This window comes from Pararge aegeria, chromosome 9 (assembly GCF_905163445.1).
Source record: "Pararge aegeria chromosome 9, ilParAegt1.1, whole genome shotgun sequence".
In the NCBI taxonomy this organism is placed as follows: domain Eukaryota; kingdom Metazoa; phylum Arthropoda; class Insecta; order Lepidoptera; family Nymphalidae; genus Pararge; species Pararge aegeria.
Window position 1 is genome coordinate 2,649,391 of NC_053188.1, and position 15,736 is coordinate 2,665,126.

Consider the following 15,736-nt stretch of genomic DNA (forward strand, 5'->3'; position numbering starts at 1 on the left):
ATTAAATACATTATACAATAACGTAATATTTACTAATAAAGATAAGGTGATAACAAAATATGTTAAGATTTATTTATACCACAGCGAAAAAATATAGTGGCGCAAATTCACTAATACATAAATCCTAATTGAATCAGAAATGACTAAAAACCGGATATTCGGATTCATATTAATTATTATCTAAGGTTTATAGAGAATTATATAAGTAGTTTCGTTATTTTTTTAAAATCAAATTGGAGTGCTGGGAAATTCTGGAATGTATAACTGCATAGTTTTTTCTTATCTCATACATATGAGTTTTATTGGGTGTCATATACATTTTCTATGTAATCTGAACCTCTGATACAAATAGGTATAAAAAAAACGCTTCCATACTATAGGTACATGCGATTCATTCTCCATTCTATGAATACAAGATATTTATTTTTGAGAACGAAAGTTTGCGCGTGCAACAAAAGTTTTAAAGTTAATTTTTTTAAATGCAATTATTAACCTTGAAATTAAAATTCTTGAAAATATCGTTCGAAAAGTTTAATAAAAAAAAATTTTAAGAAACCGCTGGTACCGCATGGTAAAATTAACTTTAATAGGCATCCGATTATCCAAACTCTTCGTCACGACTAAAATGAGTGCCATCCTTTACCCATTGCTCCTTTTAGACAAGAATGGAAATATTTCTAGACATAACAATTTGGTTAAGAGATTCGTGTACAATGGAATTAGCGCCAGTATCTCAATATACTTGTAACAGTTTTAACCACAGAATTAAGAATATACAGAAACCGTGTACACAACTAATATTTGAGCATCAAACCACTCAACTTTAGTAGTGTTTCTTGAACAGGCGGTCAGTAACTTTGTTCTATTTAGCAGTTGACAGTTATTATTTAACCTCTAATGGTGAACACCATAAGATGGGGCAAATGGGAAAAGTTTGTGAGCTAGCCACATTTCGCGGCTGTGAAGTGAGACGTGCGCGGGTTGTTTTCACTGTTTTGGACACAACGCACTGCATGTTATAAAGGTTGAACAGGGTTACTCTGTTCTTAATTCATTTTAACATTAAAATCTAAGAAAATTTTATTTTCTTCTTGAAATCTAAATAAATCTACATTTGTTATAATTAAAATATAATTTGTTCTTACATCAAACTATCTATCACATACACATTTGTTTTTTTTTATTATTATAATCTAAGGCTAGAAACACACTTTTTGTCCGGTCAATCATCACCAATCTATGTGACATTACATTATATACATTATATTCATGGGCGGTGCATAAACACTTCGCGTAGTATTAGTTTCGAAACATTATACCGACATGGTAAAATAGACTTAATCTTAATCGTGTTACAGTCGCTAATCATGTACTTTATGATTTTTATTTTAAATAACACACTACAAACGCAGCAGCTATAGAAACGTGGACAAAATTGAGCTTTATTGCAAAAACATAGATTCTATTTTACTCTAACGTTTCAGCGTTTCAACAATATTTAAAAATAATTATTTTTTAGTATTATTGATACTTTCAACACAGTCCCCTCATACCCAGTGGCGTGCACTTCATACATACACAAAAGCGATGCTTACCCTAAAATTGAAATATAGCTTGTCTAGGAGGAGGAATTTTGCCATTTTATGCAATTTTACTGCTACACGCTTACCCTGGTAAGAAACCCAGTGCACGCCACTGCCAATACCCCACTTATTGTCAAGGCGAATGAAAATATTGTCCACATCCCGATGTTCATCGAGCTGATACTGAAAACTTTTTGACGTAGGAATTCCCGGAACAGGCAAAAATAGGTCTTACTATTCAGCTCCAGGAATGAGACCGAAAATGTAATCTGTAGTTGAACAACCTGGCAACCAACGTGGCATTTGTGTTCGACAATTCTAATAACGTATCTTTTATGTTATGGAAGCATAGACAAAGGTGATATAATTAAAATTCATCTCTTTAGCTCATTTATATACAATAAAACTTATTTGTACAATTAGTATACTATACCGATGATAATATTTTATGGCAGTATATTTGGGTTAGCCATATATTACCAAAATGAAATGCAATTGCATTCAAATAACAATGAATATTATTACATAATTTCATAGAAGACTTGGATCTCGTGATAAATGCCGACATCTTCAAATGCGCGTTGCGGCACCATGCCTATTATGTATTTCGGTGGATATTAAACTATTTTACAAAAAAACAGAGAGTTACTAAAATTGCCAAGCGAGATACAGCATCAGTGGCATCTGAAGTCTAGGGTTGGCAACTGAAGTTATAGAATGCAAGTGAGTGTCTGACAGTTGTTAAATTTACACAGTTCGTAACGTAATTTAATATCCACCGAGATACAAAATAGACCTGCAGGAAGGACCTTAGTGACGGTTAGCTTGGGTCCTCTTCTCTAACGCACGATTGCTCTGTCCACGGCAACAGTTTGTTCTGACGGCTGTATGCCAATCTTTCATCATCCGCAGCCTATTAACGTTGCCCACTGCCGAGCACAGGCCTCCCCTTTCATAGGTAAGCCGGTTTTAGAGCATAAACCCACCATGCTGCTCCAATGCGGGTTGGTGGGGTCTATCGACTATTACCACAAGTTAGCGAAAATAACCGGGACCGGCGGCTCAATGTGCTCTCCGAGGCACGGGATTTAACACCGTCAATTTCCTAACTCGGTGCTGGTACTGTAACAGACCAAAAAAAAACATAGTACCTAACGATTTTTGGCCCGATCCGGGATTTGAACCCAGGACCGCGTCATACATAGTTAAACATGCTAACCACTAGACCAACAAGGTCCTCGATCCTTACTGTGTGATACATAAACAGTCCACAGTAGCTGTGCACCCGAATTTACACTTAATGGTAATAGCTATAAAGCATAATTTTCCGGCGTAGTCATTCTGTCCGTAGCCGCAGGGGGTCCAGGAATGGCAAGTCACTTGAGCTATCACACTCCACCTGGTGGAACACTTTGAGCGGCACTTCCTTCACTTTCCTCACTTGCTTAGCCGGCTTAAGCGGCGGCGTTTGTTTGAGCTTGGCCGGGAGCACGACCACGGGCACCAGTTGTCGCCGGCCGACGGTGTAGCTGGACTGGTTCTCGGCTGCCTCCAGGGCTGTCTCGACGTCTATCAACGCGTGGTTGCGGCATTGGAGCAGGGCCGCCAACTGTGAAAGGAAATTTGTATACTGCAATATTATAGTATGTAGTATATAATATTACATTTATTGATAGTATATTAATATGTATACACTTATATATATTACTAGCTGTTGCCCGCGAATTCGGCTGCGTTTGATTTTGTTTTATAATGTGGCATTAAATTTAGTTCTAGATCTAAAAAAAATTAAAGTATGTAATATCGCTAAGCCTTAAATGAGGGGTTTGCTGCTGTCCGCTGAGGAGTTCTGTCCTCTATCTCCAACCACAAAATTAAAAACATATTATAACCTTTATAGTACAAAAATAATTATTTAAATCGGTTATAATTTTTCGGAGTTATGATGTAAAATCGTCAAAAACTCATCCCCTCTCCCAAAGGAACCGAGCTTAATGTCGGGATAAAAAGTATCCTATATTACTTCTAACACTTCCAAGAATATGAGTACAACGTTTCTTGAGGATCGGTTAAGTAGTTTTTGCGTGAAAGCGTAACAAACAAACTTACATTCACATTTATAATATAAGTAGGGATAGGGTAGTAGGGATGTACTATATGTTTGTAGTATTAGGATTTATGAGTGAGTAGTATCCTATAATTATTTTTTATAGATTTGATATGAAAACTGGTTAAGGCAGTAGTCCACCACGCCCGGTGCGGATTGGTGGACTCAAAACACGAAGTCTTAGTCCTACCTACTGCGTTAATTCTTGTTCTATTGTTTATTCTTTATTTTATGTATATTTGGATGTTTGTGTGCAATAAATTATAAAGTATTTATTCTTCTTCTTCATTGTGTCTCGTCAATAAGGAGATTGCTGCTGTACATATTTATCTATATGAAAAAAAAATATATTATTATTAATGGTGTGTGGAGTCCACCAATCTTCACTGGGCCAGCGTGGTGGACTAACACTTTAATCCCTTATTGTGGGAGGAGAGCCGTGCCCTGTGAGATTGCTGCTGTACATATTTATCTACATGAAATCAAATTATTATTATTATTAAACATGTGCCCACCAGTCTCCACTGGGCCAGCGTGGTGGGCTAAAACTCTAACCCCTTCTCATTGTAGGAGACCTTTGCCCTGTGAGATTGCTGCTTTACATATTTATCTACATGAAATCAAATTATTATTATTATTAAAGATGTGCCCACCAGTCTCCACTGAGCCAGCGTGGTGGGCTAACACTCTAACCCCTTCTCATTGTAGGAGACCCGAGCCCTGTGAGATTGCTGCTGTACATATTTATCTACATGAAATCAAATTATTATTATTACAGGGGTGTGGAGTCCACCAGTGCCCACTGGGCCACGCGGCGGGCGGCGGGTACCTGCAGTATCTGGTGCAGCGGGGCCAGGGCTTGCGGCGGCGGGCGGGGCAGCGCGGCCTGCAGCGCGGCCACGGCGGGCGGCAGGCGCGCGCGCAGCAGGGCCAGGGCCGCGAGCGAGCGGGCCACGTCGCCGCCCTCCGCCACGCCCTCCGAGCCCGACGACGTGGCCTCCTCCTCCGCCTGCTGCTCGTAGCTCCACACCGAGCTGGACGCGTCGATGACGCTGTCCCGGCTGCTGGAGTTGCATACCAATAAAAATATATTTTTACAATTTTATTTTTTTATATCAGTGTTTTTACCTACACTCGAAGGAATTATAAATTTTATAAATTTAAAATGCATATAAACATTTTCGGAACCAACAGGATTTGAACCTGCGACTCTCGGACAATCGCGGCCGGAGCGCTTTTGCGGTAAAAACACTAATAAAAATTATAAAAAAGCAATGTGTCATCTCTTGTTTCAAACGTGTCTCATTGTAATATGGACCTTTGAAAAAGTAGATCGAAACTGCAACGTTTCCTATTTGAGTACCGACCTAGTGAATAACTTCTGCTCCTATACTAGGATATAACTGTGGGACACCACACAAACATTTTCCAGCTGTGGGAATCGAACCCACGGCCTTGGACTCAGAAAGCAGTCGCTTTCCACTGCGCCAGTCGGCCGTCTAGTTATGGATTATTTTTTTATTAAGATTTTAATTTTGCATGTGATTTCTTCTACTAAAAAAAACAAACTAATTCAAAACATTCTGAGTGTTTACTTATGACAGCCCTATTGAAGATAAAAGACCGACACGCGCATAGTACCTACGCTACGCGACGCGTACCCGATACAGTGTCAGGAATCACTTGATTTTAACTTTGTATGTGATGTTCTGGCTGTATCTGAATTCTTTCACTAAAAAAACATTCTTAGTGTTTATTTATGACAGCCCTATTGAAGATAAAAGACCGACACGCGCATAGTACCCGATAAAGTTTCAGGAGTCACATGGTTTTAACTTTGTATGTGATGTTAGGAGTGTATCTGAATCATTTCACTATAAACAATGGGAGTGGTTTACCCCAAAAACTGTCAGGTTTTCGGTTTCACAGATAAGTATCACAGAAAGTACATAATGTGCCTGTAAAGTATTATTTCGGTTTTCATTTACACGTTGTATATATAAATACTTACACGTTGTTGACTATATGCGGCGGAGGCGGTTTCGGGTACTCGTGCGGACAGCGCAGGTACAACGCCAGAGCGCACACGTGACCCACCGACACCGATGACGGCCGCATCAGTATCGATAACGCTGTGCCCGCGTCCGACTCCAACACTGAAACATTACTATCCTCTTTGGCCGGCGCGACTTAGTTTGTGGTGAGCAATTAATAAATTATAAATAAATAAATATAATCGCAAAATACACACATCGCCATAAAGCCTCAAAGTATATATATATTAATATTATATATATATATATATAATATATATATATATAATATTAATATATATATATATATATATTAATACTATATATAGCGGACCCCAGCGCCATCTGTCGGGCTAATTTGTGAATCTAAAGTATTCAGGGTGACATACACACGCACACAAGAAATATATTTACCTTTTATCCCGGGATATAAACAGTGGCGTGCACAGGCATTTGGACCAGGGTAAAATGGCGTAAAATTGCAAAATCCTCCTCCGTTGCCAGTTATATGAAAATGTTAGGGTATGCAGTGCTTTTGTGCATGTATGAAGTGCACGCCTCTGGATATAAGTGATTTCAAAAACCTTAATCAACGCGAACAAAGTCGCGGGTATCAACTAGTAGGTTAATAAGCACATCAATTATGCTAAGAAAAGTATATTCACACTTACATATGTTTCTGATCGGCAGTAGCATGGCCAGCACGACGTAGTGCAGGTTGGGCAGCATCGGCCCGTCCGAGAAGATGAACCCCCACAGGTGCGGTATCTCCGACCGCGGGAACTCGCGCCCGAACAACAAGCGAAGCCAGCGGCTGGAAATAGTATTTCTATGTAGCACCATGGGTTATTGAAACCCAAAATACACGATATATAATAATGAACGATAAAAAAGCTTGGGTGTGAATTGTTCTAACTTCATAGCTTAATATAAAATTCAAAAAATTCAAAATTCAAAATCCATTTATTTCAAGTAGTCCTAATATAAGCACTTTTGAAACGTCAAGTCTGTCTGTGTATACTGACTCTACCACCGGTTCGGAAAGCAGATTCTACCGAGAATAAGCCGGCAAGAAACTCAGCATATAACTATAAATAAACTGTGAGATGGTGATAAAAAAAATATTACCCGACTAAGTTTCTTCTTAGACCAGGGCGCGTTTGGACCCTCGTAGCTTTAGGTTTAAGTTGGCGTACAAAGTTATCATCATCCCCTTACAATTATGTAAACATATATGTATGAACGCTCCATAAGTGCCTGTGATAGGCGTACATGAATTAAGAAATTTTGAATTTGAATTTGAATTCATCATTATCATACTACAACGAGAAGGGGGTTGAGGGCGAAGTCCACCACGCTGGCCCAGTGTGGATTGGTGGACCGACCCATTACCGGCTCACTAATATATACCACTACCCAAACACAAAAATATACGAAGCGGTGTTATGCCAGTGGGTAGGACTTCGACTTCACTTTCGGGGGAGCGATTTCGAATCCCAGCACGCACCTCTAACTTTTCCAAGGTATGTGTGTTTTAAGCAATTAAAATATCACTTGCTTCAACGGTTAAGGAAATATCGTGAGGTAACCTGCATGCCTGACAGTTCTCAGAGTGTGGAGTCCACCAATCCGCACTTTGCCAGCGTGGTGGACTACGGCCTTAAACCACCATCCCGTTACAATTATGTAAACAAATATGTATGAACGCTTCATAAGTGCCTGTGATAGGCCTACATGAATAAAGAAATATTGAATTTGAATTTGAATTTGAACCCTCCTTATTGTGAGAGGAGTCCCGTGGCCACTAATGGGTACGTGTAACCGAATAACGAAATAATATTGAAGGATGCGTATAAGTATATTTCATAAGGACATTTTACATTTACATCACCCTGTAAAAATATTAAATCAAAAAAAGGATATTTATTTTTCCATACTAATATACAACGGATAAATGAAAACGGAAACATTATTTCTCATTACTTGCTGCCTCTGAGACTTAAACCGATACGCTAATAGTTTTTGAGTCACTGCCTTTGTTTTTACTGAAAGAAACCAGATAAAATTAAAATCAAGTGACTTCTGTCCCTTTATTAGGTACGCGTCGCGTAGCGTAGGTACTATGCGCGTGTCGGTCTTTTATCTTCAATAGGGTTGTCATAAGTAATAATAATAATAATAATAATTGTCTTCATTGTGTCTCATTTACAATACATCTTATAATCTAAGGAACGGTAACAACTGTGTTAGTTAGAAACTGTGTTACAGCTATTAACGCCCACCTCCGGGTTTGCTTAAATACAAAAATACTAAAACAAAGAAAAATTAAAATATTACAACTAAAACAATACAATTTACAATTTTATAATGTACGTGTTCGTGTATGCGTATGTGTGCAAAAGTGCGTTTGTGTATGTTTGTGTGTGTGTGTGTGTGTGTATGTGTGTGTGTGTGTGTATGCGTGCGTGTGTTAGTGTGTACAAGTATACACTTGGAATGTTTTGAGTTACTTTGTATGAAAAAATATATTTGCTTCTTCTGATATAATATTTTTACAAGATGATTTCTTATAAAATGTACTTTACTTTTTAATAACATCTTATTTTTTTTCGACTTGTTTTAAGAATTAAAAAGTTCAAAGTTTGTATTAACTAAACCTATATATTTAATACCTGTGTATTTGTAATTGATAAACCTAACTTTATAATTCTTTGTAGCCTACTTCCTAACCCCCAAACTTACACACAAACGCACAGCACTTTATTTATTTACACAATATATTGAAACACTATATTATACATTCATAATATTAAACTCATTATCATAAGAACTAATATAAACACCATAGTCACATCCGTCATAGCAGTATCTTCACCACCACCACTTCATCACTTCAACCGATTGAAGTCCACTGCTGGACATAGGTCTTTTGTAGAGAGTTCCAAAATCCACGGTCCTGGGCCGCTTGTTTCCAGCGGCTCCCAGCGACTCGTTTGAAGTCGTCTGTCCACCTCGTTGGGGGCCGACCAACACTGCGTTTACCTGTGCGGGATCGCCATTCCAACACCTTGGAACCCCAACGTCCATCGGTCCTCCGGGCTATGCGCCCCCACGATTCGGATCCGTAAGTCATCACTGGCAACACGCACTGACTTTGGTCTTCAGGCACTGAGGGATTTTATAACACAGCGTTTACCTGTGCGGGATCGCCATTCAAACACCTTGGAACCCCAACGTCCATCGGTTCTCCGAGCTATGTGCCCCCACGATTCCGATCCGTAAGTCATCACTGGCAACTCGCACTGACTTTGGTCTTCAGGCACTGAGGGATTTTGGAAGAAAAGATGTCTCGAAGTTTCCCGAACGCTGCCCATCCGAGTTGGATTCGGCGGTTCACTTCTTTCTCAATACCACCACTTCCCACTTCTTAAACTCGTTTCGCACACGCACACACGCGCACGCACACGCGCGCCAATTGTGAAACTTTAGTATGATCTCTGCGTTGCTAGCCGCTTGGCGTTATCGCTTCGCATTCGTTCGTCTGTCACTGCTAATCTTTGCTGGTAACTGTCGCTCTATACTCCTTCTGCTTCTTTGCTGTATTTTGTTATCTTCTTCCGACTGTTTCTAACTTCTGTGTTTGTGTGTACTATTACCGTGTGAACATTATCTCTGGACTTATTTTCATGGAAAAGGTATTTATTAGAATATATAGGTATATATTCTAATATATAAAATTTAAAGTTCGGGTAAAGAAATACTCATAAAAGATGACCACAACTATACACCATTAGAAATCTATTTTATCATGATGTAACTCACAGCATGCCATCTTTGTGTGCCGTATGTTTGAACGAGAAAGAAATATGACTCTAGGAAATTAAAGCTAGAATAAATGATTCCGGCTTGCAGTAGTTGTTTGGCACAAAGGGTAAATACCTACATTCCAAACAGCTCCAAGGACACGTTGCAGTCAGCGAGATGCGTCGCCAGTTCCGAGTCGGCCGGTACGAGGTAGTTCTCTCTCAATCGCTCCAAGTACCGCACCACTTCGTTTTGGCTCTGAAAAAGACATCAGCCCATTTTATTTATAGTATATATATATATATATACGCTAGTTACTTCAGTATGTATGTTTTTTAGAGAGTATTAATTGACGCACCAAACATGCGCATGACGCATCACACAACGCAAAAAAATTGTAGTAACTGGCGTATATATATATCCATATATACGCCAGTTACTTCAGTTTTCTACGTTGTGTCAAACATATATAAATACGCAAGTTTTCTGAATTAATGTAACTGACTAACTACTTTGATTTTATTTAATTTATCTGTGTGTGTGTTTTTTTTTGTTTTTTTTTTATTATTACCAACTACCTCTCGTCTTGAGCTGTGTTTAACGCCATCGGCTGCCTGGCAGAGATCGCTATGTAGCGATAAGGCCGCCTAATTGCAAACTAGTATTTTTTATAATTTTACCTTTTTTTTTTTTTTTTTTTTTTGTGGCGTACAATAAAAGTGTATTCATTAATTCGTTATGATTAGTATTTAACTCTTTTCTATTTTTTTTTACTTTTAATTTTAAATAAATACTTATTGTCCGTGTATGCTACATGCATACGAACCTTTCTCTTTAATAACTCTATATATTCTCGAAAACTGCATTAGCAGCGTAGTCTAAAAGATCTAAGCGTACAAACAGCGGGAGCGACTTTTAAAAACTTTATTCAGATACTGTATACGTTGTTTTTAGAATAAAGATAAGTTTAAATCGCCAACTGCATTTATGTGTCTATCTTTGGCTTTCTTTGACATTTTTTTTCATTCTCATGCGTTAATTACCTGTTTCTATCTACGTTTTGTGGTGTACAATAAAAGTATATTCATTCATTCATTCATTCATTAATATTCAATGAGAAAAAATAATTATTTACTAACAGTCCCGCAGGAAATTTGGGATGCAGTCAAGAGCTAACTTGTAGTGAAACAAATAATGAATAAATAAATATACTACGACAATACACACTTAGCCATCTAGCCTCAAAGTAAGCGTAGCTTGTGTTATGGGTACTGAGATGACTGATGAATATTTTTATAAATAATATACATAAATAATATAAATAACTTATACATATAAACCCACATATAAACCCAGTGGGAATCTAACCCACGGCCTTGGACTAAGAAAGCAGGGTCGCTGCAAACTGCACCAATCAGCCGCCGAATTTTAAAAAAAAAACGTTATATCCGACGTACGTGTAGGGTCCTCGCCGTGGGCAGACGCCCGCAGTTGTTGGGGATGACGTCACCGGTGGAGTAGAACTTCTCCAGCCCCTTCATGATTGCACTGAACAGCATACTGGAACGCAAATTGAGCCACATTGGTAGCATGCCACCCCAACCTTCCAACCTCGATAACCGATTCCAATAAATACCAACATAATATTATGAAAATTAAGCTTAATTTGCTATACTCCGTGAAAAGCAGGAGAATCTGTATGCTGTCGTGTATAATTTCTCCAATCCTTGTGTGTCAATGTACCGAATGTATGTATGTATGTTTGCTTTTAACAATTAACTTTACAATGAATAATTGTTTGTTTTTTACAATTATGCATAGTATAGTTAACATCTCCTGAGGATGCTTCGGTTTCGGAGCGAAACGTGCGTAGAGGGTACATTGCCGAAGATCGGTTTGGTGTGGAGATAAATAGAAATTCATCAACAGTTAAAGCATGTAATCCCTACTAATATTATAAATGTCAATGTAAGTTTGTTTGTTACGCTTAAACGAAAAAACTTCTTAACCGATTCTCATGAAACTTTGTACACATATTCTTAAAAGTATTAGCAGTAATATAGGATACTTTTCATCCGGACATTAAGCTCGGTAATTTTGGGAGAGGGGATGAAAGTGTTTGACGATTTTACACCATCACTCCGACAAACTAATATTTTTGTACTATAGAGGTTATAATATGCAATTTTGCCCAAACTTTGTGTAGATCTGATGAATGTGGTTGGAGGTAGAGGACAGCAGAAAACCACTCATTTAAGGCGTAGCGATACTGAATACTTTAATTTTTTTAGAACTACAACTAAATTGAATGTAACATCAAAAAACAAAATCAAACGCAGACGAAGTCGCGGGCAACCGCTAGTATAAAATAATTTAAAACGCTAATTCTGTTAGGGATCGAACTTGTTATCCACGAAAGGGAGGCCGAAGTTTTAACCACTAGGCTATCATCGCTTAAAAGAGTATGTGTTAATACTTAATAGCAACATAAATACTCACTAACTGTCGTGCTCCAAGTAGTCTTCTTGTAGATAATACCGTAATGTGTCACTGAAACAAACATTACTAATTTAATTTTGAACTTTGCCACGATACATATAAGGGTCATTATGAAACGACAAAGAACTATGAAGGTCTCAGGAAAGATACATAATAATTCATTAAAAATGACTATCGATATATAAGCTGTTAATTCAATTAAGTGTAATGTGTATGTGTATTCATCATCACCATCATATCAACCCATTGCTGGCCGACTACAAGGCAGGGGTCTCCTCCCGCAATACGAAAGGTTTATGCCGTAGTCCACCATGCCGGCCTTATGCGGATTGGTGGGCTGCATACGCCTTTGAGAACATTATAGAGGGTTCTCTAAGGCATGCAGGTTATCTCACTATAACTAGTTCTATAGATCTCCTCATTTCTGATTTCAACTAAAATAGTACAGGGGTCACAAACCTGAGGTGTGGCGGGGCGAGTTGCCTGTCAGAGTGCAGTTCACAGAGTGCGGGCGCGAGGATTTCGTGCATGCCCTGCCGGTAGCCGGGGCTGGGGTGCGAACGTGCCCAGAAGAACAGCACACGTACCTGGGGACCGAGCACGACCAATCATAAATATATAGATAATAATAAACAAATATACTACGACAACACACACATCGCCATCTAGCCCCAAAGTAAGCGTAGCTTGTGTTATGGGTACTAAGATGACTGATGAATATTTTTATGAATAATATACATAAATACTTATAATATACATATAAACAGCCAGACTCTGAAAAACACTTATGTTCATCACACAAACATTTTTCCAGTTGTGGGAATCGAACCCACGGCTTTGGACTCAGAAAGCAGGGTCGCTGCCCACTGCGCCAGTCGGCCGTCAAAATCATATAACTGCTCTGGGGAAGCACTTCCGACGTGGTTATTATAGAGACTTTATTTTTTATTTTATTTATTAGGTTTACTAACAAAGACTTACACTAATACAACCGTTTTTTAAATTTTATCTATTCTATTCAAGTGTAATGTTTTCTTAAAAGTAAACAGCATGTGAAAATATATAATAAGTTACAGTTATATTATAAATATATAATTACACCATATTATAATGAAAAGAAAAGATTTATTTATAGTAGATGGCGAAAATATAGATTTCCTACTAGGATTAAGACGAGAGACATACACACACACACACACACACACACACACACACACACACACACACAAACACACACACACACACACACACACACACACACACAAACACACAAACACACAGGCATGTGGAATAGGTAGTCATTCTGTATTAGCACTTGTCTATTCTATTGTATATCTCCCACACGAAATAAGAATAATAAAATATTATTATTGTATTTACCATCATATCTTGTACATCTTTATCACGGAAGTATGCTTCGTCGGGAAAAGTTCTGACTACATCTTGAAGTATCAACGCTTTGAGTTCATTGTCACAGAAATGTTGTTTCCATGCACTCTATAACAAAAGTATTACTGGTAAGTATATGTGGGTTTGGCTTGGTCAACATCCCTATAAAAATAAAGTATAATAGTATTAGGCAAAGTTGGGAAGTGTATGTCGTATTCTTTTCATCCAGAAGTTTGAATGACAGGCTGGTTTAACACTCAAGCCTGTGTTTGAATTCCTCGAGTGCCCATTCTATTTCTTCGTTCCATTTTACATGTGTATATATATATGTATGTATGGAACACATGTAAAATATTTATGACACAAATTCTGTGGAAACCATTTGTTTCATGGAACAAAAAGTAGCCAATTTTCAACTAACTTGATTGATTCAGCAAGTTTCAACAAGTTGATTGTTTGCTTATTGAGAATAAGGTGTGAAGAAAGGACAAAAATACAAAAAACAAACACAATTTCACATTTATAATAATAGTAACAATAATAGGTTTACATCAAACTAAAAAGAAGAAACAAAGAGTCATCAAGCTTTATGTTACCTCATCATTCTGCGAAAGTGGGTCATCACCGATAACTGCCCTTGGGTCCATTGAAAGCTTATTTTTCAAGTCATCGTAGAAATTCCTATGACCTCTAATACTGTAACAAAGATAGTAATAGGGTTAACATTATCCTAAGCAAGTAAATTTAATTGAAACTTAAAACCAAATTAAAAAAAAATAAAATACAAATTAATTCAATTAGGCTACGGCTATATAAGCACTTTTGAAACATCAAGTATGTCTGATGGGGTGACTCTACCAAAAACTCTACTGAAAGAGTTAAAATAATAGAGAAGAGCATGAATGAGCACTGGGTTTGCAACAGTAAAAATTATTATAAAAATTATGGGTTCAATTTTCAAAGGAAATCAGAAACAAGTTGAGGACTAAATTTTTTCAACTTTTTCTGGTAATTCCCTCGACCTACTTTGTATTACCATATTTTACCTTTTACAGAGACATAAAATTTGAATTAGAGTTACCTCATCAAAATATCTCCACATGGTGATGGAATGGCATTCAGAAGAATTGCCCAGGCTAAACTTCTTGGTCGCACCAATCTTTGTTCAACTGCAGCTGTTTTCAAAAACTCTAAGCTCCATGTTGGAAACTGTAGACTTCGTAATAAAATAAAATTTACACCAAAAAGTGATGAAACCTTTTTTACATTTATAAAAAAAAAAAAATTGATAGTGAAAATGAAAAAGATAATAAAATATTAAAAATATTTTATATTTATAAAAAATATTAAATATTAAATGAAATATTTTTTTAAATATTTTTGACTAGCATATTCAAATATCTTTGCAATATCTTTGTATCTTTCAAGTATTTAACCGAGCTTTTTATCTTAATTTACAAACGTTAAATTTAGAAAAATAAAAAAAGGTATTTTATTACTCTGAGGGTTGAACAAGGGAATAATTGTTTAAAAATCATTGAAAATATTTCACTTACTCATAATCGCTGGCCTCACAGAAAGGCTTTGAAGGAGAACTTGGTGATCCATTAAGGTTGGTATATTCCTGCGAAATATCAACATTTAAAAAAAAATAGTCTTAACTAATTATAGGAAATAAGCATCAGAAACTTACCATTTTTGTATAAAGTTATAGGAAAAACATGACGGTAATATAATTTTTATTGTGATATTTGCAATAACTTTGTTTTAGTACTTTCCCTTAGAATGTCCTTTTCTAATAAAATGGTAAAATGTTTGGATATAAAGAAAACAATTTTTGTCACAGCTGTGTGTGACATTGACAAGTTGACACACAGATTAATATTGATTTGACGTTATTCTTTGTTGACAATAGACAACAAGTTTTTAGGACACAAAGAAAGCAATTTATATTTTTTTATTGATCTTGGACAATATTATGTACAGAATCAGTGGAACTCCGTATCTGGGGAGAACGTAGTTAGGCCAGATCTAAGAACAATAAATAAGGCCAGATAATTCGTTCCGAATTTGTTCTACCGAAAGAAACTAAAAACTGTTTTTTTTTCAGTAGAAATCAATAAATTTAAAGCTAATCTATTTTATTAATTTATTAATTTAGGTTATTTAGTCATGTAGGAATTTCAAAGTAACCAGGTCCCTAATCCACCCAAGTTTGTATATTATAAGTCGTTGTTATATTCTACGCACTATCTTCTTATTATACCTAGCTCTCAGATTCAAGATCTGGCAGCATTCCATTATTCACATTGGCATTATTT

General features: G+C 37.0%; 1 protein-coding gene across 2 annotated transcripts; it reads right to left on the bottom strand.

Annotated features, from left to right (window-relative positions):
• Positions 1 to 1,628: 1,628 nt before the first annotated feature.
• Positions 1,629 to 15,260, bottom strand: LOC120626617 (TBC1 domain family member 5). Of its 2 annotated transcripts, none has more exons than XM_039894234.1 (13): positions 15,109 to 15,260; positions 14,972 to 15,039; positions 14,497 to 14,631; positions 14,012 to 14,111; positions 13,407 to 13,523; positions 12,486 to 12,613; positions 12,027 to 12,077; positions 10,985 to 11,087; positions 9,667 to 9,785; positions 6,395 to 6,537; positions 5,702 to 5,846; positions 4,520 to 4,751; positions 1,629 to 3,192 (listed from the first exon to the last, which is right to left on the bottom strand). In XM_039894234.1, the coding sequence occupies exons 1-13, from the start codon at positions 15,109 to 15,111 to the stop codon at positions 2,920 to 2,922; spliced, it is 1,617 nt and encodes a 538-aa protein (XP_039750168.1). In that variant the 5' UTR covers positions 15,112 to 15,260; the 3' UTR covers positions 1,629 to 2,919. The 2 variants fall into 2 exon arrangements, with proteins under 2 accessions (XP_039750168.1, XP_039750167.1); XM_039894233.1 differs by having other exon boundaries at positions 4,520 to 4,754.
• Between the last annotated feature and the right edge of the window lie 476 nt (positions 15,261 to 15,736).

Excerpts from the sequence above, each read along its gene's own strand:
- LOC120626617 (XM_039894233.1), bottom strand. Across the intron at positions 13,524-14,011 it reads CACTTTCGCAGAATGATGAG|AGTGCATGGAAACAACATTT; the intron begins GTAACATAAAGC and ends CTTTTGTTATAG. Across the intron at positions 6,538-9,666 it reads TCCTTGGAGCTGTTTGGAAT|CCGCTGGCTTCGCTTGTTGT; the intron begins GTAGGTATTTAC and ends TACTATTTCCAG.